The 23,986-nt window shown below is 40.2% G+C and overlaps 1 protein-coding gene across 2 annotated transcripts in view; it reads right to left on the bottom strand.

Moving 5' to 3' along the window:
* DENND5B (DENN domain containing 5B) overlaps positions 1 to 23,986 on the bottom strand; it is a 157,147-nt gene that overhangs the window by 87,494 nt on the left and 45,667 nt on the right. Inside the window, exons 2-4 of one of the 2 annotated variants that reach the window (XM_032473248.1) lie at positions 13,936 to 14,001; positions 10,733 to 10,842; positions 1,361 to 2,027 (exon numbers count right to left, since the gene is read on the bottom strand). In XM_032473248.1, the coding sequence (XP_032329139.1) occupies positions 1,361 to 2,027; positions 10,733 to 10,842; positions 13,936 to 14,001 (843 nt within the window). The remainder of the gene's footprint in view (positions 1 to 1,360; positions 2,028 to 10,732; positions 10,843 to 13,935; positions 14,002 to 23,986) is intronic. The other variant, XM_032473249.1, reaches the window with a different exon arrangement.

Raw genomic sequence — 23,986 nt, 5'->3', positions numbered from 1 at the left:
TTAACCTCCAGGCCCCTGCCCCTCCCAGCAACTCTCTGACCCCTACCCACTTCAGGGAAAAAAGCAAGAAAGAAAGACATGGAAAGGAAAAGAGAATTACTTAAAGTTAAATATTTCAGATACAAAAGAGCGACCTGCAGGTAATAACCTGCACTAAGAAAGCGAGGGAAAGTGAGTGAGAATTTAGGAAAGAATTTAGATTAGTCATTAGACAAGAACTCCTAACAACAAAACTGAGACGCTGGAACACATTATCAGACAACATTATGTAGGATAAACTGAAGAAAATACAACCTCGTGAAGGGCTGTCAACACACAAACAGTGTCAACACACACACAAGATGGGGAAGTACAAATATAGCCTGCTTGGCTCAGCCCCATTTATAATTTAAAATAGAAAAAAAAAAAAAAAAAGGAAACTGGTAACACAGCCTGACAGCAGCAGTCAGGAGACCGCACTATTCTGCCAGCCTAAACGCAAGGTAGCAGAACACTAGCCCAAATATCAGCGCCACATTTCTCAAACGACCCATCAGTGCACAGGTACCGTTTTACATTGTCCTTCAATCCACTGTCCATTAAGACATCTCTATCTGCTCTGCAAACTCGTTTTCAGGCTGGAACCAGTACTCCAGTCTAGACTCAACGTGAGTCACAGTGGATGCGCTAGTAAAATAAAACTCAAATTGTGTTGGTTTCTTAAGGGTGTTTTGGGATAATTTTGAATGAAAAATATCACAAAGATCATTTCCTTCTGGGATTAAAAAACAAACAGAAAAGCCCTACTACGTAACTTTAGTGGGACTGCTGGACCTCGGAGAATCGTGCCTGTTCCACACGCCTGTCTGTGCCCCTTCTCCCGCTAAACGTGAAATTACCCGCAGGCAGAGATCCAAAGCCAACTGCCTTAGGGAGCTGCAGAGTCAACATTCTGTGTGTCCCTTTCCAATATCAGCTGAGTTTTGATGTGAACCTTTACTAATCTGTAAAAAAAATAAGAAGTCTACATGTTCCTGGTAGGTAGAGGATTCTCTCAGTTTCACTATAAAAACAAATGTTTCGTTTATGATGATTATGTATTATCAGGGGAAAAAATGGCTTTTTCCATTAAAAAATAGACACACTCAAGTTATCCAAGTCAACGCTTTTATATTCCTTCCCTTTTCCCTCCACAGCCACTGCCGCCCAAAGAGAAGTAACCCCTCAGCCTCTGGTCCTGCCCAAACCCACTCCTTTCACACAGAACAGAACAGACTTCTGACCACGAATTACTTGGTTTGAATAATATACCCCGTGGAAATACAGTAGCTGGAGCATAAGTACCTGCTGTGGGGAGACCTCAAGTCTAGGGCAGACCTACCTTGTGAGTAGAGAAGGATCTGCATCTCTAAGAGAACACAGGTGAACACCTGCACCAGGTTCTCCAGCCCCAGGAGCTCAAAGGCCTCCCGCAGAGGGTAATCGGAGAGGGGGAGCTCACTGGGCCCCGGCCTCTGGCAGATGATGGGTTCATAAACACCGTAAAACTTCAGCGATCTCCCTGGAGGTGGAAGGGGCACCTCGTAGAGAATATTATGGATGTAGCTCTCCAGCGGCAGGGGTGGTGGCTGCTGTGAGGTAACGGCCTTGTAGAGCTGGATAAGGAATTTCTTGCAGGCCTGCATGAAAGGCAGTGGTGTGATCAAACAGATACTTTTGGAAACATACAGGGTGTCTCTGCTGATGTCATAGGAGTTGTATCGCTGGAGTTTCAAAAGGGAAGTGGTGTCGCCCTCGTCAGCGCTGCTGGCCAGCGAGTCCATGCTGCAGGACGACGAGGCGTACACGCTGCTGTAGTGCTCCGCGTTGTGCATCTGGTACAGCGTCTGCATCGCCGTGCAGATCTGCTTGCTTGTGACTTCTTCATAGAAGGTGAGAACGAAACCGTAGGTGCGAGAACCGTCTTCCCGGGTGATTATAAATGAGTGGAACTGGGGATCTTTATTGTCAGTTTGTGTTCTGAACGACAGCCCTTTAGGCATGCATAGCTGGAGGGGAAAGAGAGCACAAGCTTCAGAACGCGCACACAAACAACTTCAGACCAGAAAGAAATGTCTGCGAGCCTCCACCTGGGCCTGGGACCTCCGGCAAGTCACCTAACGTCTCTAAGTCTCAGTCTCTTTATCCGTGACATTTGCTGCATCGATGACTTGAAGACAAAATATGCAAGGGCACTTTATAAATATTTCATATTTAAGGACTATTTTGGGAGTAATGATAATGTTTCAGAGGAATATGTAAACAGGTGAAGGCTCATTTGATAAATGGAAAAAAGTTAAACACAGAATAATAAAATTAGCATCATTTTTGCTATTTTGAATGATATGATACTCTATCAGAAAAATAAACTTTGAAAATTGGAATGACTTTTTATTGACTGTAGCAGCAGAGTAGAAACAAGACATTTTAGATTATTTCCAGTAGAGATTATGCCTTTGGTCTTGGGAACTACCCAGGATTGAGTCAAACTTGGCAATAAAATTACATAATTACATGAAGAGTTAAAAATGTTATATTTAAGGTACTTAAAAGGCATAAGAAATTAGAATTGATTCCTTCAAACACTTTAAATAAAAGAAATAAAATAAATTACAGAAAACTTGAAATGGACTAAGGAAAACAGAACTTGTAATTCATAATCATTATTAATTTTCTTACTATTTCTTTCTCCTTTAGTATTACAATATGCTTTCTGCATAGAAATAATTTTACCATACATTACTATATTACATTTTTCTTTTTCTTTTTTTTCTTCCAGATTTAACAGTTGATCAGGAGTAAAATTTAGAAGTTCTCCCAAATCCAGATTACCAAGAAACTGTAATTCACTTTAAAAGTTACATGTCCTTCCTCCAAACCGTGAACAAGCACTTACTAAGTGTCTTTCTGAGCGAGGCCCTGTGACGGTGGGATAATGGTGAGAGAGACACAGCTCCCGCTCCCCTGGAGCTTCCAGTCCGGTAAGGATGACGGATGATTAAAAATCATAAAGTAGGGGAAGTGCTGTGACAGAGTGAATACAGGCTGCTGCGGGAAAGACACAGCAGGGGGACATAAATGAGAAAGGAGGGAGCTACTGGGGGCAAAATAAAGGACGTCCAAGTGGAAACCTGAGGATAAGTACAGGTGCTCGTGAGATAAGGAGAAGGCAGAGGGGACACGTGCAAAAGCCCAGAAGAGGGAATACGCAGTCTGGAGGGACTGAAACCCATTCGTGGTGGGGGCCGTGAGAGAGAGCGCAGGAGACATTAGAGACGAGACTGTGAAGGGCCCCGGTGAGTCATGCCAGGCGTCTGAGGAGGACAAGGGGAAGCCTCTGAAGGGCTTTTACAGAAACAGATGTGCCTCTTAAGACATGAGCCTTCAGGCATGCAAGGGTGGTGGCTTTCACAGGGGTTCCAAGGAGGTAGAAGGGCTGCTCCAAGTCTTAGAGTTTTCTCTGGTGCTCCTCTCTCTCACCGCATCATCCAGTCCATCAACAAAGATCATCAGTTCTACTTTCAAAAACACATTCAGAAGCAAATGACTTCTTCCTATCTTACAACTCTTACTACTCTAATCTAAGCCACATTCTTCTCTCGCCTGGATGACTACTACTATCCTCCTAACCAGTCTCCCTGCCTTTGTCCTTGTCGCCTGTATCTGCTCCCCCGTATGGTAGCCAAAGTCATCCTTAAAATGTATGTTAGATCTTGCCATTCTTCCCAAAACCCTCCTGTGGTCTTTCATTTTGCTAACAGCTGAAATCGTTACCCTGAAAGGTCCCTGGGAGGCACCCCCTGACGTGGCCCCAGCAACTTCTCTGCCCGCATCCCCCGCTGCTCTTCAGCTCTGCTCCAGCACCACCGGCCACACTGCTGTTCTGCGAGCACACCTATCAACCTCTTGCTGCAATCCGCTCTTCCTCCTGGCTGGAACTAGCTTCCTCGACCCACACTGTTTATTCCCAGTGGAAGGCTGTATTTTCTTAAAAAATGGCTTCAAAAAAATTTCTAGTGTCACGTGCTCTTCCAGAACCTTGCCACTCTCCCACCGAGAAGCTGGGGGCCTGCTCACAGCGCCTACACCCGGGCCCCACAGGTCTGCTTTGTGAAGCATCAGGTGATAAACATCTCCGGCCAGCCAGTCTTAGTCACAACTACTCCGCTCGGCTCTACCACTGTGGCGTGAAAGCAGCCACTGACAACATGAGGAATGAGCATGACTTTGTTCCAGTAAGACTTTATTTATAAAATGGGCAGTCAACTGTATTTGACCTAAGGGCCATGATCCTGCCCAGCCCCGGCCTCGTCAAGAAAAATGCAACAGAAGTAGCAAGTGACAGTGAGTGACTTTTGAGGCAAGGCTTTATAAAAAAAGGCAATACAGCCTCCCCGTGCCCCTCTGGTCACACACCCTGAGAACCCTGAGCCAGCATGTAAGAGGTCTGGCTAACCTGAAGCTGCTGTCCTAGACCCACCTCGTGGTGGGACCACAGAGGCAGCCCCAGCTACGTTTCTAGCCCAGAAGACAGGCCCTGCGTGAGCGGGCCGCAGAGCTCCCAGTCCTCAGCTTCTGCACCACCCTGACACCTCACAGAGCAGAGTGGGGCTCCCCCGTAAACTTCACACAAATTGCAGGTCTGTAAGCAAAATAATAATTTTGCTGTTTTAAATTCAGAGACTACAGTCCCTAGGCCAAAGCCAATCTGCCACATGCTTTTGCAAATAAAATTTTATTGGAACACAATCACGCCCATCCTTTTTTTTTTGGAGGGGGGAGGTAATTAAGTTTATTTATTTGATGAAGTACTAGGAATTGAACCTAGGACCTTGTGCGTGCTAAGCATGCACTCTACCACTGAGCTGTCCTCCCCCAATCATGCCCATCCGTTTAAGCACTGGCCATGGCTGCTTTTGCCCTTCACTGCGACAGAAACTGTAAGGCCCACAACGCTCAACTATTTACTCTCTGGTCCTTTGTGGAAAAACCTGCCAGTCTGTGTTTCACACAACTTAAGTAACATTGGGATGGTCTGTCATGTGGCTACAGATACCAAAAAACTCCTTTACTTCCTGCAAGTCTCCATGTGAATATTACCTTCCTGTACCTTTCTGTAAAAAATGGTGTTTTCATCCTGTAATTGCCATTGAAATGTCACTTCTCTAGAAAGTCTGTATTGAATGAAGCAACTAAAATCTTGCACCACAGTAAACATATGTATACTGACAAACATTAGTGGATTCTCTAGTTTTGTTTGAGCTCTAGATTGCAAACTATGCAAGGACTAGTAACAGCCCTAACCGTTCAAGAGGACCACACGTGGAACAATATACTATTTGGGGCCATAATCAATGTTGATAAAGCTGAAAAGCAAAAACTGTGAAGCTCAGCATAAGTAACCCAATGAAAACGACTTTATATTTCATATCACTTAATATGAGACTCGGAAAGAGTGAAGGTAGCTTTACTTAATTGTTATTATATATGCATGTTGACAAGAATTAAATTACTGTGTATATTTGGGCAGAATAAAATACAGATTTATCTTATGATAAATCCATGAATGCCTGGATTTGCTAAGGACAAAACCTGCTTCTTCCTAATCTTGGGAATAAAAGGCTATGGCAGGGGATTTGCAAAATTATGCCTTCACATTAAGGCTGCTTTCATCAGAACAAGTCAATAAGATCTTCTGCTGATATTATGAATGAAAACTCATCTGACATACTTCCTATAATCAATGAAGGTTGCAGGAAGGATGATTTGAATAGACTTGCTCCAGGCTAAGCTCAAACTTGCATAGCACAGTGCAAGGCACACTAAGTGTTTGTTGAATGAATGAATGAATGAATGAACAAGAAAATCAGAAACTACAGCTTGAGGTACAGGATCAGACAGAGCTCACCTCCTGACCCAGCCTTTAGTTCTCTTTTTACATCAAGCAGGCACTACAGAGACAGTGACCTCCAAAGTCAACATAAAGACTTAGTTTAATTGACAGGCGTTCCTGACATCATAAACCACAAAATTACAGCTCAAACTGTTTTTGAACACCTGCCAAATATTCCCTTAAGGGTCTGTAGCTTTCTTTAGCACGCATTCAAACATTTACAGAAAGAGCTTGCCAAAAGTTGTGCTCAACATGAAGAATAACTTTCTATGCTACAGATAACAGATGTAAGAATTCTTAAATTCTCTTCCTACAAATCAAAAAAAGTAAGAATTCTATTTCTAATCCAGGAACCATAAATTGGAAAATGCTATTGTTTTTTCATTTTTAAAAGTGAGAATCGCATGCATTGAAGTTTATTTTTATAATCTTAAGCTATAAATCAAGACGTGCTCACCATGGCATTCAACGACATCTTGTTATCCCTTAATACTGTTGTTTGCTAACAATCCTCTCCCCATCGGACTCTCCCACAACAGCTAAAAATTTAGAGTGGTCACTGCTGATCAGATTGTCGCTGGCAATCAGATTACGCTAGCAAAGTGAGCCCATAACGCTGTGTACATCTCCTGACTCCTGACTTGAGAGACCAAATGTCCTTATTACCTCTCTGGGCTCTTTCAGGCAGTCTGGCTAGAATTTTAACAACTCTTTTTTCTATTTTCTATAGTTCTATCTATGACTCCCATTCCTTCTCTCTTACTATACAAACAAAAGGTATTCAAAAACCTTCCAATGAGTTGCTCAGTTTACCCTTCCTTCCTTCTTTTTTAATAAACATTTATTTTACATCATTTGTTGTATTAGATCTTGGTAATTCAAAAGACAAATAAGAAAATAGTCCCATATTTTAGGGAGCTCACAGCCAAATAGAAAGAGAGAGAGATAAGCCAACACTTACAATATAATGTGATCACTACTGCTAAAGAGTGTGTTCAAGGTGCTGCAGGAATAGAGAAGAGAGAACATCTAACAATTCCTGCTTTACAGATGGTTGTGCAGTGGAGGTGACACCTGAATACACAAAGATGGGACAGGGAAGTCCTGTAAGCAAGCATACATTCCCTCATTTATCAATGATTCGAACCTCTGCCATGTGCAAAGCTAGGGATATGCAATGCATGAGAGAGTGTTCCTGTCCTAACTGGTACTTACATTATAGCAGGAGACGCTACATAATTAATCAATTCATTCCAAATATGATAGTGCTACACAAAGGTACAAGGTGCCAAGAGAACCTACGGGGACCTGACTGAATGTTGGAAGGGTGATGGAGGGATGGAGGGCGATGGTCAGGGACGGCCCCTCTGAGGACATGTTTAAAGTGAAACCCAGAGGGTCAACATGAAGAATTCACCAGGAGGAGGGCAAGTGGAAGAGCCCCCTAGGGAGTGAGGCAAATGCAGAAGCAGAAGCTCCAGAGTGAAGAACGGACAGGGCAGGAGAGGAGACCAGTTAGACAGTCACTGCAGGAGTCCGGGGGCGCGCCTGGTGCTTTGGCCTAAGGTGGGTGAGCAGAAGCAGAGAGAAGACAGATAACTGACTGCTTATGGGAGAGGGGAGAGAAGGTGGGAACCTTCAAGGATGATGCTAGATTTTTGGCTTAGGCAGCCAGGAAGATGGCTGCACCACTCTGACCAAGACTGGTGGGAAGACGGTGGGTTCAGTTTTGGAAATGCTGGGTTTGAGATGCCAGTGTAACAGTCTATCTACGATGCTAACAAAACAAACAGGCTCTCTCAGGAACAGCTGGATCGAAGCCCCTTTCCTAGGTTTTACTGTGAGGCACGAACTTACAGCTGGGGCAAAACGAGGGCTTACTTTCATTCTAATATCAACTCTGTGGATGTAACTGAGGGTCACCCATTTCAAATTCAAACACTTGCTTAGTTTGTAATAAGTATACGGTGCTCTTTTTCCTCTGAGTTTTGCAAGATGAATCTGAACAGGTTTTTTTCAGCCAATCTTTTATGTTTTACTCTCTGGTCATCATTCCACTCCACCCTTCTCTGTGATCGAAGTAAACAGTAAACTGTAAACTCTGGGTTTTATAGATTATAAAGAGCTATATAATAGTTATTATGCTTGTAATTACCTGAAATAACATATATCAGATGTTTCATTTAGGACATATGACCAAACTAGAAACTCTAGACTTCACAGAACTTGCTTAAAAAGATACTGACTATATTTTCTTCCTAACAAGTTATCCTAGATTCACTACATTCTGAAGGATCTCTACCAGAACCTTACTTACATAGACAGTCATGGATGCCAATATGCAGATTTCCTTAAAGGAATCTGAAATCGGGGTGGAGGGAGACAGGGGAGCTTCAGCTCCATGTGCAATGCTTTGTTGATTTTAAGAGGAAAGGTATGGATCTGAAGCAACTTTGTCAAATGTTGACATGTGTTAGTTCTGGGTGGTAAGTTTATGATTGTTGTTCTGTTCTGTTTTATGATACTTCCATTTTTTTCCCCACAAAAATTTCTGAATCCACAACCAAAAGAGATGTAAAAGTAATTAATTCAGAAACAATTTCTAATGTCACATATCTATGTTCTAATACATGTGCATTGCGCTCATACACAAGAATTTTTTTTATTTAACAAATTGCATTGCTTTGGGGTACTTCATTTGTGTGAAATTAATGAACCTTATTCAAAGTTCCACTTTGTTAGAGGAATGACTGACATTACAGAAGGTGGTAACTTACTGGAATAGGGTTTTGCTAAAGGCAAGGACAAAGCCTTATACCTTTAGGTGGGAATAAATTATAGCTTCATACAAATGCACTTACTAATAAATCAAAGAGGAAATTAAGGGCAGTAAATCTATGACCCAAATGCAGACTAGTTTAACGGGATGCTTTTCAGAGATTTTCAAGGAGTACTAAGCAAAACTGTTTAGATTTGCAGCAATAAATAAAATGCTGTATGGTGCTTAAGCGTCAAAACACAAGCCTGCGTGTTTATTCCTCGGAGGGAAACTTTCTGCTCGTACAAAATAACTCACAGACAACAGGTAAAGAAAATATCAAAGACAGATCAAGGAAGCTTTAAGTATGAATGTTATGCAGAAAGAGGCAAAAGCTATCACAGATAGCTTACTATTAATCCATCCAAATGATTAAAAGAGATAAAATATATCAAATATGGCATTTTGTTCCAAATGACTATGGATTCATATTGTAGTAAGAATCTAGTTTTGCACACCATTCTGATTCCTCACAGGACAATTTATACTTTGAAATATCTTACTAATTAAATAAGATTAAGTTTTATAATCTATTTACATTCTTCTCCATTTTCCCATTGCTTCATTTAGATCCTCTTCTCTTTAATATCTTTCCATTAATTTGCTGGCATAAGCAGCTGATAAATTATTTTTTGTCACTGCTATGTGCTGACTATTTTAGTCAGAAGCTTGCTGGCGGCTCCTCCAACTCTCACCAACGTACCTGACCGCTGTGTTCTACTTCGTATCCAAAGTACGAGGCTGGGCCCCACAGGGCTAACTTCCCGGAAAACGGCATCTCTGATTATTTGGGGTATATTGTTGCACACTGGCTAACAGTTTAGAAAAAATAACTACACTGTGCTCTGCAAAGAATCAAAGTCTAAGAGCCAAGTGCCTTAGGCATCCGCCCTCACAGGAAGTACCATGATACTCCCCCCTTGGAGCATGCCCAGACTGCAGCGGGTTTGCTGTGATACAGAACATCACACAGGGTCTAATGTGACTCGTATCATTCCGGCACAGGCCAAAACCAGATTATATAGTCTCCTTGGGGAAGGCAGCATGCACTTGGGAAAAAAGCTAGAGAGTAAACATGATCCATATTTAACCTCTGGGACTTCCTGTACAACTCTGGGCAAGTACCTTCACCTCTGTAAAACGTGGGTAAGAATTCTCACTGGGCACACGTAAGCATGGATGTGAAAGTAACATACAGGAAGTATCCAGCAGGCGTCTACTGCGTATTAATTTTCTTCCCTTAGTATCACACCATAATGGGGCCTTGTGGCTCTACCTTTAAAACACTCAAAAAGAGCCTCACGTACCAGTGTCTCAGTCCACCTTTAATCCTTTCTGTGCCTGCCATGCCTGACCTCTGACCTGCTCACTTTGAGGCCCCCTCATTTTTGTAATCACAGAGTACATGGAGGTACAAAATATTATTCAGGCTTCTAAGCACGATCCTTCCTAAATGACCTGAAAATTATGATCTACTGTCATTTCTAAGAACCTCTAAAGGGACTTACAATCACCACTGGTAACTCATTACATTTCAAATTCCTTATAAACAAATTCCTACTAATGTCTAAATGATGCACTGAAGGTCCTTTCTCACCTCTGTGAGCATGATAAAGCACAGCCCCATCATACAACAGGCCTTGAAGCATGAAACCTGTAACCATGCTCCTTCCACCAGGCTCCTCCTCTCCAGGCAAACAAAATAACATCACTGTTTATCAAAGGATCTGTGTACTAATTAGCACAAATTCACCACACAGCTTAATAGCAGGGAAAGAAAATGGGCTTTGAGGGTCTGTCGTGTACACTTATGAGCTCTGGGTACCACAAGCAAGTTGCTTAGCCTCTCTGAGCTTCACTTTCTGCATCTGTAAAATGAGGATAATATTACCTTACAAAAATGTTTAAAGAGTTAAATGAAATAATGTAGAAGTTCAAAATATAGTCACTACTGTCACCGTAAAATAAAAAGTAGGCTGAAGAGGAAAAGAGTAAACACATACCATGTTTACTGCATCTTGATCAAAAGGGTTCCATTCTATATTCTGAGGGTAGTGGGCCAGAACTTTGGATTTGAATGTTCTTCTCAAAGGACTCTGGTCAAAATTTTCACCTACAACAGATAATTAATAATTAGTTAATATCTAGAACGTTCTCAAAAGCACGTCATAGTTTTATTTTTATTTTGTAGACAAACTGATTGATAATGTTGAAACCTGATTCCATTTCTATCTCTAACAGTCTGAGCTATTATATTTCAGTGGACAACCGGACAGGAACTGTTAATAAGAGATACGCATTTAAAATTTCAGAATCTGAACTTTAAAATCCTGGCTAGACAAATGATACTAAAAATCAAGGTGTGCTAAACCAATCCGTGCTGTAACCTAATTACTGTCCTCATTTCAGTATGCGGTGATTAAAAAAATCTATTTAAAAACATTTAATTCACTAAAGAAACATCCTGAATTCAGCTAACTGTACTTCTTGAGATCCCCAAATTTTGTACATGGATAGTAGACCCAATGCTGCAGTGCCCAAAGGAGGCAACTTTGCTTGAATTCCCACAACAATCTCTGTTAAACGTGACTGCAGCTCCATGCTTTTACAAATAATAGAATTAACGGAACCAGAGACATCATTATCAAGTTGCCTTGTTTAGTAGACAGAACACATTAAACACACTAACCTCTGAAAAGAAACAAGCTATTCTAAGTCAAATTCGTCCCCCACCTGTTAAAATTCTGGAAAGGTAAAAGTAGGCTTTTTTTTCTGATGATTATATGTAAGAAAATCCAGTAATAACTGTCAATTCAGTTCCTTATCTCCTTGACTAAATTAACTCCCATGAGATCTGTTACCCCCAAATGCCTTACTTTCATAAAATATTTTAATGTGGCTGGATCTTAAATTCTCAGTGTCAAAAGGCTGAGATTGAGAAATTAGAAAGATCTTAGGAGTACAAGATCTTGTGGTAGCTCACAGCGAAAAAAAAAATGTGACAATACATGTATGTTCATGTATAACTGAAAAACTGTGCTCTACCCTGGAATTTGATACAACATTGTAAAATGACTATAACTCAATAAAAAATGTTAAATAAAAAGAAGAAGATCTTAGGAGCAATATCATTCTCTCTGCTGTTTTTTCTACTTTTTAAATTCTAATCAAGTGCAAAACACGAGCTGCTGTATTAAGAGATAAATGCCACTTACTGGTATTTGTGCAAGTGAAAATATCATAGAGCAACTCATGAGTCACACTTTGACATCTAGTTAACTCAGTTCCCATCTCTGGGAAAAATACAAAGGATGGGTACTAAAACACCTTTCAGTGCAAAATTTAACAGATCACAGAAGAAGGGAAAAGTCACAATGCAAAATCTTGCTGGAGACTGCAATATAAAATACACAGGAGCTTTTCTGAATGAAAGCACGTAATTTAAATAGATTTGCTGCAGCAGCTAACCTATTACTTCTAATTTAAGTCCTTGGCCAATGATCATTTTCCTTTGGATGCCCCTTACTTCTTCAGGAAAGCACTTCATCCCTTTATCTTTCTACCCCATACTCTCATCTTCTAAGAATCAGATCGAGTACAGAGCTTCCACTTCTAGAAGAGAAACTGTCAAAGGCACCCCCCTCTAAGGAAAGCCTATCAATTTCTGCACCATGCTTCTAGGGCATATGAACATATGAACATTGAAAAGTCAATGGAAAATGTGAAACAATCCATGGGTCACTGTATCTGATGAAAGGAGTCCGAGTTCAGCATGGTAGATTTCAGGAAAGGTAAATGGTATCTTTAAGTTGATACTAGATTCTCATGCAATACTAAGAATTTTTAGATTATTCATTTCTTCGTTAAAAAAAAATAGGTTACTTCTCACTTCACTTTAAGTCAAAGGAAAAAGCAAAACAGACATTCTCTCCTGGTTCTAAGGTTTATGCTGCATACTGTGCTAGTGACACAGCAGCAGGATATCCTCAGATTACACCCAGCCATCAAGACACTCCTCTTCGCCCACCCTCGGATACCAAAAATGGTTACTCTATCATTCATAAATGTAAGTGAAACGTGAAATACTGCAGGGGCAGAAGAAATAGCACATGACGCAGGATATAACTCCCTGCAACACTTACCTTTTAGTGAATTCCTGCCTGCGTTTGCTTAAAATAGTAACGTTATCTTCATTCATATATCAAGTTATTAATGGGACAGAAGGTAAGTCAGGAAAGTCATGACAGTGCCATTTTCAACACAATGGTTCTGTTAACTACAGAACACCGCACCCTCCTGAGGCACAACGAATCAACCAGGAGAGAGAGAAGGGAAACCACCTCCACAGAGAAAGGATTTCACAAAGACAAAAACCCACGAAACAGAAATATAAATCTAACAAAAGAAAAACAGAGCCACCACCATCATCATCATCACCACCACTGCCACCGCCACCACCACTTATTAGGCTGCTTTAAAAGGGGGGAAGATCATTGCTATATACACAGCTGTCTTGGCAAATATTATTTTGAAGAAAATTTAGAGAAGAACTAAGTAGAAATTCTGATAACACTGTTAAGGATTTAGCAGTGAGTGGATGCAGCTACTTCTACCAGTACCAGTCAAAAAAGAGAATCTTGGAGATGCCTTTCGGAGATGTGAGACAGGGGAACAACCTAATCTTTGCATTTTGAACTCACATTTTATAAACCTCTAACTTGTAATTTACTGCTGGGACTTAGGAAGAAAACTGAATCAGCCTAAGAATATGGATTCCCAGGAAATGGAAATTATATAATATCCTTTACTTAACTTAAAATCTGCCTTTTAAACATTATCCTGAAATAAACAAGGATTATGAGTTTGTGCAAATATTAATATTTCCCATGACAACTACATGTAGACTTAATTCCAAATAATATTGCCAAGTAACCTCCTACTAAACTGAAGCTGCAATTAAGCCTTTTCTCCCAAGAAAATAGGACATATCTGCCAAGAGAGCTTAAAGACTAATGAATAATTTTTTTCAAGGCTTTGATGTAAATGAGGTCTTTACAAAAATTAAGATGCAAATGACAGAACAGAAATATAATACCTATTTTTTTTTTTTTTGCCTAAAAAAACTGAATAACGAAACAATTGTGATAGGCTTGGGGTGAATTAAAATAATAATTTCTAACACCTCAAATTTTGTTTTTATTTTTACCTGAAGTCGTATTTGTAGCATCTTGGCTCTTGCCATGACGATCTGCTTCTAGCCATTGGTACAAAACTACATAATGTAACAGAAACAAAAAAAGCTTTATGAACAAAGAAACACAAACAAACATAAAAGCAAAAATGACTTTGAAGAATGGAAAACGAGAATAAAAAAACTTAAACAAAAGCAATCGAACGTGAGACAATATCAACGGAACATAGCTTAACACCAATAGTATGTAGCTTAAAAGCTATTAGTAATAAGAAAGCAAAGAGATAAGGAACTGTATTTTAATGTAATAAGTGAAGAGCTATTTAAACATTTTTTAACAGTTATTCATATGGGAAAAAGCAAACATTCTTTTTTTAATGCTAATTTGAAGAGAAATATCAGGAGAAAGCTAATGCTTCTGTATAGTCAGATGTAAAAAAGTATGACGGTAGGACTAAAAGACCAACTATGAAAATTGCACCCCAACCTCTGCCCGCCTATCAGAATGTCTGAGGTTGACAAAACTGACTATACCAATGCTGACTGAGTGCGCAAAGAGACAGAACTCTCATAAGCTGCTGGTGGTAATGCAAAGCGGTACAGCCATCCTGGGACCCACTCCTGAAGTCCTAAGTGGTCATTTCTCTAGCTCAGTGAGTGGTGTGACTATCCACCCAGTGGCTCAAGCCGGACAGCTAGGGTCATCTTTGACTCTTATTACCCACAGCCAATAAACCTACCCAGTTCTCTCCATCTCCACTGTCACTGCTCTAGTCCAATCCAATGCCATCTCCCACCTGAACTATTATAAATGTCATCACTGTTCTGCCTCCAGGCTTACCCCTCACCAACTCCATGATGCAGCCAAAAAATCTTTCTAAATACAAATCTGGTATTACTACTCTTCAAAACCCTCCAACAGAGCTTCATTATCCTAAGGTTAAATCTCGAATTCCTTAATAAAGCTTCAAAATTTTCACAATCTTGACTGCTTATATCTTAACTCTTTCTGCAGGATTTTCCATATCCTTTGTATTCTGTACTCCAGCCACACAGAAATTACTAATTGTTCACCGTTATGTACTGTGCTCTCTCAAATTAACCAACTTTTATACTTGCTGTCTGCCACAAAGTTTTCTTTCAGCATACACACACACACACACACACACACACACACACACACACACATATATATATATATATATATATATACACACACACACATAAAAACTTAAAATAAATAATTAATTAATTTTAAAAAGAAGTGCACAGTTGGGAAAGAAGGATCTCTAACCACACAAGCTGCAGTTTGATAGCCTTAATCTCATTAATGGTTGTATTCAGACAGTTCATTTCCCATAGAAACAATGTTATAAGGTGGTAAAGTCTCCCCATCTCCCAGCTCTAAACTAGCAGGGGTAAAATACCTAATGACCCAGGACAGGGATCTGGGACAGTCAGAGCGGGGAGAGGATCGGGAGCTCTCAAATTCTCAGCTGATGCAGGACTAGGGGGCAAAACACACAGCCTGGGAGTCAGAGGAGACGTCACTGTGCCTTTCTGTCTCATACTGGCTTCTCTGTATTTGCCTTTTCTTTCCTCTTCCTGTATCTCTCCTTCTGACCCTCAGCTAATTACTCTGCCCCTGTGGGGGGAAGGAGGGGGTCCTTCTCTCAACTTGGCCTTGAGACTGGGGTGAGAAGCCTGGGTTCCCAGGAGAGGATCTCTGGGCTGGCTCTGCACGAAAGGAAGGGGAAAGGACCCGATAAACTGTGGCTCTGGAAGTCAGAGACCTCTTGGGTTCAGGGCTCTCATGACATAGTTCATCTCACTTCCTCATCCAGGCTGCAGGATCCGTCTACCAGAGATGGCTCTGCAAATTTTTTAGAAAATAACTTCTTCGGAAATGAGTAATTCATAACATGCTAGACTTGAATAGTCTTTAAAAGACTATACAGCCCATCTATGCCCTTCATCACTTAGAGTAAGCGAATCTTTTGAGTGACTTTTAGTCAGCTTTTAGTACAGTATACCACCTTACCTGTTCAAACTAAAAATCACCTGAATTCCACACTCACTGCATCCTACTCAACTAGCATAGCCAGTTTTCAATTTTTTCTCTTCTCTTTTTTACCCATTTTGCTTCACGCTGTGCTAATTTAACCTCATCTTGGCAAACAAGAAAACGGATCCGCGCTTGGCAGACTCCAGCCGCAGCAACTGCAGCTGGCCTGTGTGCAAACCAATTCTGTTCACTCTTCATCCTGGCAGGGAGCTCTGCCCTAGAATTGTTTGGGGACTAATCAGCATTAAACCTGTGTCAGAAGGGTTGCTGAGCGGCCCTGGAGCGAGGCCGCGGTAACAAGGCTGCTCAGGGAAGGGATTAGGACAAGCGCAGCAGCTGTGTACAAATCTACGCGAGGAGCTCTGCTTCTGACAGATAAACCAGGGCTCAGCTTCCTTCTGTGCCTTGGCACTTCTGTCGAGTTGACTTGGAAAGAGGATATGGAGAGAAGAGAGATGCACCAAATCCAGTGTAGTTCTTCCTTTCTGGGATGATCGGTGCTCGGTGACTAGCCAGAAAATCTTGCTTCAGATGGTAGCAAATGGGAAAGAAACAGTAAATGCATCCTTTGCCAGTCTCTGTGGCTGAAAGCACTGCATGGCTGTCCTCTGGGTACCTAGTGAGTTAGATGGCATGGTTCTCCACAGGATGAGCCGAGAAAAAAGAAACAGGAGACGTGCCTGAGATCCAGAATAGATATAAACCAACTCCAACTTAGTCTAAAACCTTTAAGAATTCCTCAACATCAAATGATCAAATATTGGAGTATTATTTTTTTCTACTCATGCGCTGGATTCAGTCTACACCTCTCAGTGTATCACATTCATTTTGTACTAGAATATGAATGAGAATGAAGTATACTCAATCTTTCAATCCTTTAAGCTAGATAAACACTGCTTAATAACTTCACAAGTACCCACCAAAGAAGGCTGCTAGGCTTCCGAACATACCACCAGATCTGTGGGGTTGGTACAGAAGCCAAAAAGGGGCAGACCATTTTTGTCTGATCACAGATAATTTTTGAACATATGGTTGCTTTTTCTGTGTCTGCTCACATAATTCTCATTAAATGACTAGGAAATAAGTAACTGCAACAGATGCGCATGTAAAGACTGAGGGGTTTTTTTATAACAGCTTTACTGAGATATATTTCATATACCCTCACATTCACCCTTTTAAAGTATACAATTCCATGGTTTGGGGTTTATTCACTGACTTGTACAACCATCACCATTATCTAATTCTACAACATTCCATCACTTCAAAAAGAAACTCTGTACCCACCAGTAGACAGTGTTTTTGATACAACAGTCATCCCTGTTTGCTAGGAGTGTCTGTTACCTGTGAGGACATTTCTTGGCCTTTGTCAATTGGAACATGGCAAAAAAAAAAAAAATTCTAGAGTGTTCAGACAACACCTAAAAAGTCTCAAAAAATGTTTTTCAAATAAACTTCTTCTCTAGACCAGTCTCATCCATGCACCAGCTTTGGTACTTCATTGCAGAAATAATTTATTTGCAGAAGAGTGAATAAATGTTATCCAACTATGGATTTCAAAATGCATTCTGACCTCATCTGCAAAAGCCAGCTTCCTGCAGATACTCTGCGTTGAAAGTCTTATTAATAAAAATAAAATTAATTTATTAATAAAAATACAGTCTTACAGAACTTATCAACCTTATTTCCTAAATATATGAAAACAATTTTACATTATCACAGTTTCCAGACACCTACTATGAATTAAAATCAACTACTTTCTAATCAAACAGCTAGCATAAGTTAGGCAAGCAACTGAACTGAAATAAATTCAGTCAGCAAGGAAAAAAGTAAAAATATAACGCGAGCCACATATGTAATTTAAAATTTTCTAGTAGCCAGTCTTAAAATAGTAAAAAAAAAAAAAAAAAGAACAGGAAAAAAGTTAATTGTGATGATATATTTTATTTAACCCAATGTATTCAAAATATTGCTTCAACTTTTAATCAATTCACATTTTACTGAGATACCAAGTCTTTGAGATCTGCTGTGTATTTGCACCTGCAGCACATAGCATTTTGGAACAGTCAAGTTTCAAATGCTCAGTAGCCAGTGTGGCCAAGTGGCTCCCGTACTCAGCAGCACAGCATTCCATTACTGAAGTTGGTCTCTCTTTCAATTCATCATAAGGGTTGCCTTAGTTTAGGTATCAGGGTCTCTTGCCCAGAGCACTGGGAGACTCCTAACTGGCCTCCTTGTCAATCTGGCCTCTACACTGTTGCCAAAATGATCTCAATAGTCTAACGTGCTAGTCTGATCATTACAATCCTCTGCTCAAAATCCTTCAGCGGCCCTTTAAGGCTGAATAAAGATCCAAATTCCTTAGCTTATACTGCGAACTTCTATCTGGCCCCTGACACCTCTCCAGCCCTACTTGTGACTTTTCCTCTTCTGTCCCACGTTAGCTACGGTAAAGTACCTGCCATCTCATTCTTACCCCATTTCTGCCTTTCCAAATACTTCCACTCGACACGAGACATCCTCCCCTCAACCTCTGCCAACTTAGAAATCTGCTCCCAGTTCAGTGACACGTTCGCAGGGGACGGCTCCCCACTTCCCGCCAGGGAACATCAGATGCACCCCTCTCAGCTCCCTTCCTCTGCATCCATCATGCTGTGCATTTGGAGTCAAATCTTATGAGAGTCTGGCTCTACTGTGATCATTAAAGCTGAAATCAGGGTCAAATTACTTCCAAAAACTTATTAAGATATCATGACCTTATTGGGAACTGAAATTTGTTGTACTCAGCAGCCCTAAATGTACTTTCCTCAGGGAGTTAGGCAGGTCTCCATTTCATAGATGAAGGAAATATCAAGTAAGTTATGACCGGTATTAAATTTTAATTAGTAAGGTTACAAACATTATTCCTGGTCTGCCCAATAATCCCCAGCACTGCTTTTCCAACATATTCTTAAAAAAAAATCGCTGGGACACCACCACCTAAGGAGGTTCTCTCCCTTTAACCCTCTTGCTGTATTCCAGCCTACGCCAGTCTCATCATTAAGATGGCTGTTGGAATGATCAGTTCTTCTGGCCAAAGTATTTCTCTTTCCTCACGGATAGGTCTCCTGCTTCACCCATCCCTCCACCCCTTTTTAGGTCAAGGTGGGTGACAGTTAATTCTTGAGACTATTGTAGGTATGTAAGGGAGACTATAGCAAAATTTTTACAACATCTTTAGATCTCTAATGACTTACTACATCTGTTCAGTTCTTACCTGATCCCAGTAAAGCAACAACGACAAAAATAGCTAAATACCTTTCCACTTTGGGAGGGGTGGGGGAGCAGGGCCGGTAAGTAGCCTACAATTTCAAGTCTACTGCAGAGGCCTCAGCCCTCAGGACAACCTGTGTGCCGTCATTCTGCAGGCATAGAAAGGCACCAGGAGAGGTTAGCGCAGGCCCACAGTCCCTGCTCCCAGGGGAAGAGCTGCTCTCAGACATGGAACGGGTCTGTGAAGCCCCCAAGCCCTGGGATGAGGGGACCAATGTGGCAGTTCCCTGAGACCGCTCGCCATCTCCAGGAGGGGGAGGGCAAGGTAAAACTGACCTAGTCTTGCACTTCTGGAGGACCTGGGGGGCTGGCAGGAGGCGAGGAGAATGCTCGGGCCACGCTGCTGCTGACCGGACACTGGCACTGCAGTGGGAATGCAGTGGCCCCAGCGCATCTCTTAATCCACTCCACCAAAGAAGCGTTCTTTGTGAGCTAATATTTGGACAGCTTATGTAGTGCGTTTTGCCATAATTTTATTTTCTTCATTTCCCTGAAAATAAACCATTCCTTTAAAAAGTACATGAGGAGACATGTAACATTGTGAATATACTAACTGCCACTAAATCGTACACTTTAAGATGGCCAATGGTTAACTTTATGCCATGGGAATTTTATCTCAATTTCTGAAAACGAAAAAGTATATAACAAGAAAAATACTGCAGGATTACCACAGCCATCCTACCTCCCTTCACTGTGTGCACAGGACACACTTGGCCCTGTCATTTTCTCTGGGGTTAGATCTTGAACCCTAAGACTGATGTGAGGGGCTCCAAGACAAGAGATTATAAGGTCAGAATACTTGGCTCCCAGGATGTGATTAGACTCATTTTGTTCATCAGTGAAGTGACATCATAACATCCTTTCTAGCACATTAAAGGAAACGAATCCCAATTAACAACTGTAACAGCTCAGCAAACCTCCCGTTGTCTTTTAAGTGAAAACTACTGAGCCTTTTTTTTTAATCATCTCCAATTTTGAGTTGTGTCTTAGAAATACTGGTAGCAGAATGTATGCAGTGAGGGATAAACAAACACACGGAATAAAAAAAGAACTAGAAAGATACTGAAAAATAAATATAGGAATAACTTACAAATTATATATTTAATGAAATCATCTTTTATTAGGAAATTCTAAACATCTCCACTGTAATAAAATGTCACCAAAAAGATGGCCACCAAAAATTCTCCCCTTCCCTGTATGTGTGCACGCTGCCTCTTCCACCTTCCCCATCTTGAATCTGGGCGGGTCCTGTGAGCGTGACTGAAGTGCCACTGTGCCAGTTCTGGGCCCAGTCCTGAAGTGCCCTGACAGCTCCCGCTTTTTCTCTCTTAGAATCTAGCCATCACATAAAGCAACTTGGGCCAAACTACTGAATAAAAATGAGAACTGACATGCAGAAATGGGAGAGGCCCACCTGGCCACTAGCCATTACAGCCACCCAAGTCACATGAGAGAAGCCATGCTGGACATCCACCCAGATCAATGACCCCATGTGAAACAGAGACCTGCCTAGCTGACCAAGGGTGTCATAAATAACAAATCAGTGGTAGAATAGTTTGTCACACAGCAATAGATAACAGAAAATCCCACATACTCCCTAACTAATTTTCTTCTAGAACCCTAGGTTTAGAAATGGAATTGAATTTTTGCCAATAATAAAATGACTTTGATCCCCAAAGGATCTCGAAACCTTTAAACTGAATATTTTTCTAATTTTCAAAACCAGAAGTCCTTATATCTGACAAAGGATTGGTCACCAGTATATGTAAGAATTCTTATAATCAATAATTTAAAAAGACAGATGAAGACAAATACCACACGATATCACTTACATGTGGAATCTAAAGTATGATACAAATGAACTTACTTACAAAACAGAAAGACTCACAGACATAGACAACAAACTTACGGTTATCAAAGGGGAAAGGAGGGGAGAGATAAACTAGGAATTTGGAATTAGCAGATACAAGCTACTATATATAAAATACTTAAACAACAGGGTCTTACTGTATAGCACAGGGAACTATATTCAACGTCTTGTGATGGCCTATAATGAGAAAGTGTGTGTGTGTGTATATATATATGCATATATTTGTACAACGGAATGATTTTGCTGTACACCAGGAGCTAACAACACTGTAAATCAACTATACTTCAATTAAAAAATGATGATGATGATAGGAAAGCTTTGAAGCATCAGCTTTAAAATCACAATCAGGACAATAATATATCATCCCTACTAACTTTGTTTTAGACATGACACAACACACTGAAAAAAGTTTGAGGTATATAAAGTATAATAGTAATAAAAGACAAACAACCCATTTCTAAAGAATGAACAAAACATCCGAACAAGGGAATAACTATGATACATACAAAAAGCCAATAAGCAAATGAAAAAATGCTCAGCATCTTTAGTCACCAGGTAAAAGACACATTAAAACCACAATGAGACACCACCTCACACCCACTAGAATGATCAAAATTTAAAAGCTTTACAATGCCAATACCAAGTGTCGGTGAGGATCTTGACCAACTGGAACTCATGCCTTGTTAGTGGGAGTATAAAATGGTAAAGAAACCTCTTTAGAAAACTGTTGGGGAGTTTTATACCTAGCCCACACACTGACAGTTCTACTCCTAAGAAAGCATATATCCACAAAATTATTTGTACAAGAATGTCAGCTTTACTCACAACAGCAAAAAACTGGAAACAACTCAAATGTCCACCAACAAGCAAAAGGATATACAAACTGTCGTATACACACATTCAATGGAAAACAACTCAGTAATAAAAAGCAATAAACCACGATGCACACAGCAACATGGATAAATCTCAGTGACACTTCGTTGAGTGAAAGAAACCCAACAAAAGATTCCATGTGATGTTCAAGAACTAATCTAAGGTTCTGTCAGTTGGAACCACCATCTTCCAGTAAATCGTAAACATGACCAATACAAAGGGCAACAGCAGAGGTACCCGCTACATGTTCTCTAGGCCTTTTAGAAAACATAGACTTGTTCCTTTGGCCACATACATGTGAATATATGTGAATCTTTCACATACATGTGAAAAGTGTTATTGTCGACATCAAGAGAATGGGTACAGTTCAAAAAGGAATACCCCACAACTGCCTTTACAGCAAAACTGGAAGAAGTCCATCTGAAGAAAGCAGAGGAAGTAAGTTTTTTGGAAGTTAGGCAAAAAGGAAAATTATTTTTATAGCTATGTATCATAAGTTTGGAATAAATGAATAGAGCATCATTAATTAAGCCCTGTGGACGTTAAGAATAAATTACTATTTTTTTATTTTTGGAGGAGGAGGTAATTAGGTTTATTTATTTTTAGAGAAGGTACTAGGGATCAAACCCAGGACCTTGTGCACGCTAAGCATGTGCTCTACCACTTGAGCTACACCCTCCCCTACATAAGAATAAATTAACAATATAATTTAATAACTTTCATATTTGGACCCAAATATTCTTGGTTTATTAACTTTCTGTAGAACAAGAAAAAATTCCTCAAATGTGTGACTGGTTTTTTGAAGACTCAAGGGATTTTCCAAACTTTTAAATTTCTTTTTAATTTTTATTTATTTATTTATTATTTTAATTTTTTTTACATTTTTTGATTGAGTAATAGTCATTTTACAATGTTGTATCACATTCCAGTGTAGAGCACAATTTTTCAGTTATACATGAACATATATATATTCATTGTCACATTTTTTTCGCTATGAGCTACCACAAGATCTTGTATATATTTCCATGTGCTATACAGTATAATCTTGTTTATCTATTCTGCATTTTAAAATCCCAGTCTGTCCCTTCCCACCTCCCACCCTCTTTGCAACCACAAGTTTGTATTCTATGTCTATGAGTCTGTTTCTGTTTTGTATTTATGTTTTGTTTTTTTGTTTTTTGTTTTTTTAGATTCCACATATGAGCGATCTCCTATGGTATTTTTCTTTCTCTTTCTGGCTTACTTCACTTAGAATGACATTCTCCAGGAACATCCATGTTGCTGCAAATGGTGTTATGTTGTCAGTTTTTATGGCTGAATAGTATTCCATTGTATAAATATACCACAGCTTCTTTATTCAGTCATCTGTCAATGGACATTTAGGCTGTTTCCATGTCTTGGCTATTGTAAACAGTGCTGCTATGAACATTGGGGTGCAGGTGTCACTTTGAAGTAGGGTTCCTTCTGGATATAAGCCCAGGAGCAGGATTCCTGGGTCAAATGGTAAGTCTATTCCTAATCTTTTGAGGAATCTCCATACTGTTTTCTGTAATGGCTTTCCTTGCTTCCCTCTCCCACTCTTTCTTTTCTTAGGTTTATTTTTGATGGGGGGAGGTAATTAGGTTTATTTATTTATTTATACTTTTTGAGGGAGGTATAGTGGGGATTGAACCCAGGACCTCACAGCATGAGGGGCACACGCTCTGCCACTGAGCTATACCCTCCCCTCCCCTTAATGATTTAGTTGTCTTCATTTACAGTTTTGTGTTTATTCTTTTTGTAATTCACGACAGTTATCTCCTTTCCAGTTACGAGTTTCTCATTTTTGTAGCATCCTGCTTCTTTTCTACTTAGAGTAGACCTGTCAATATTCCTTTTAGCATGGGTTTAGTGTTGCTAAACTCTTTAAGTTTTTGCTTGTCTGTGAAATTCTTTATCTCTTCTTTTGT

The sequence above is a fragment of the Camelus ferus genome, chromosome 34, assembly GCF_009834535.1.
Source record: "Camelus ferus isolate YT-003-E chromosome 34, BCGSAC_Cfer_1.0, whole genome shotgun sequence".
Classification (NCBI taxonomy): Eukaryota; Metazoa; Chordata; class Mammalia; order Artiodactyla; family Camelidae; genus Camelus; species Camelus ferus.
This window is presented reverse-complemented; position numbering and strand designations above follow the sequence as displayed.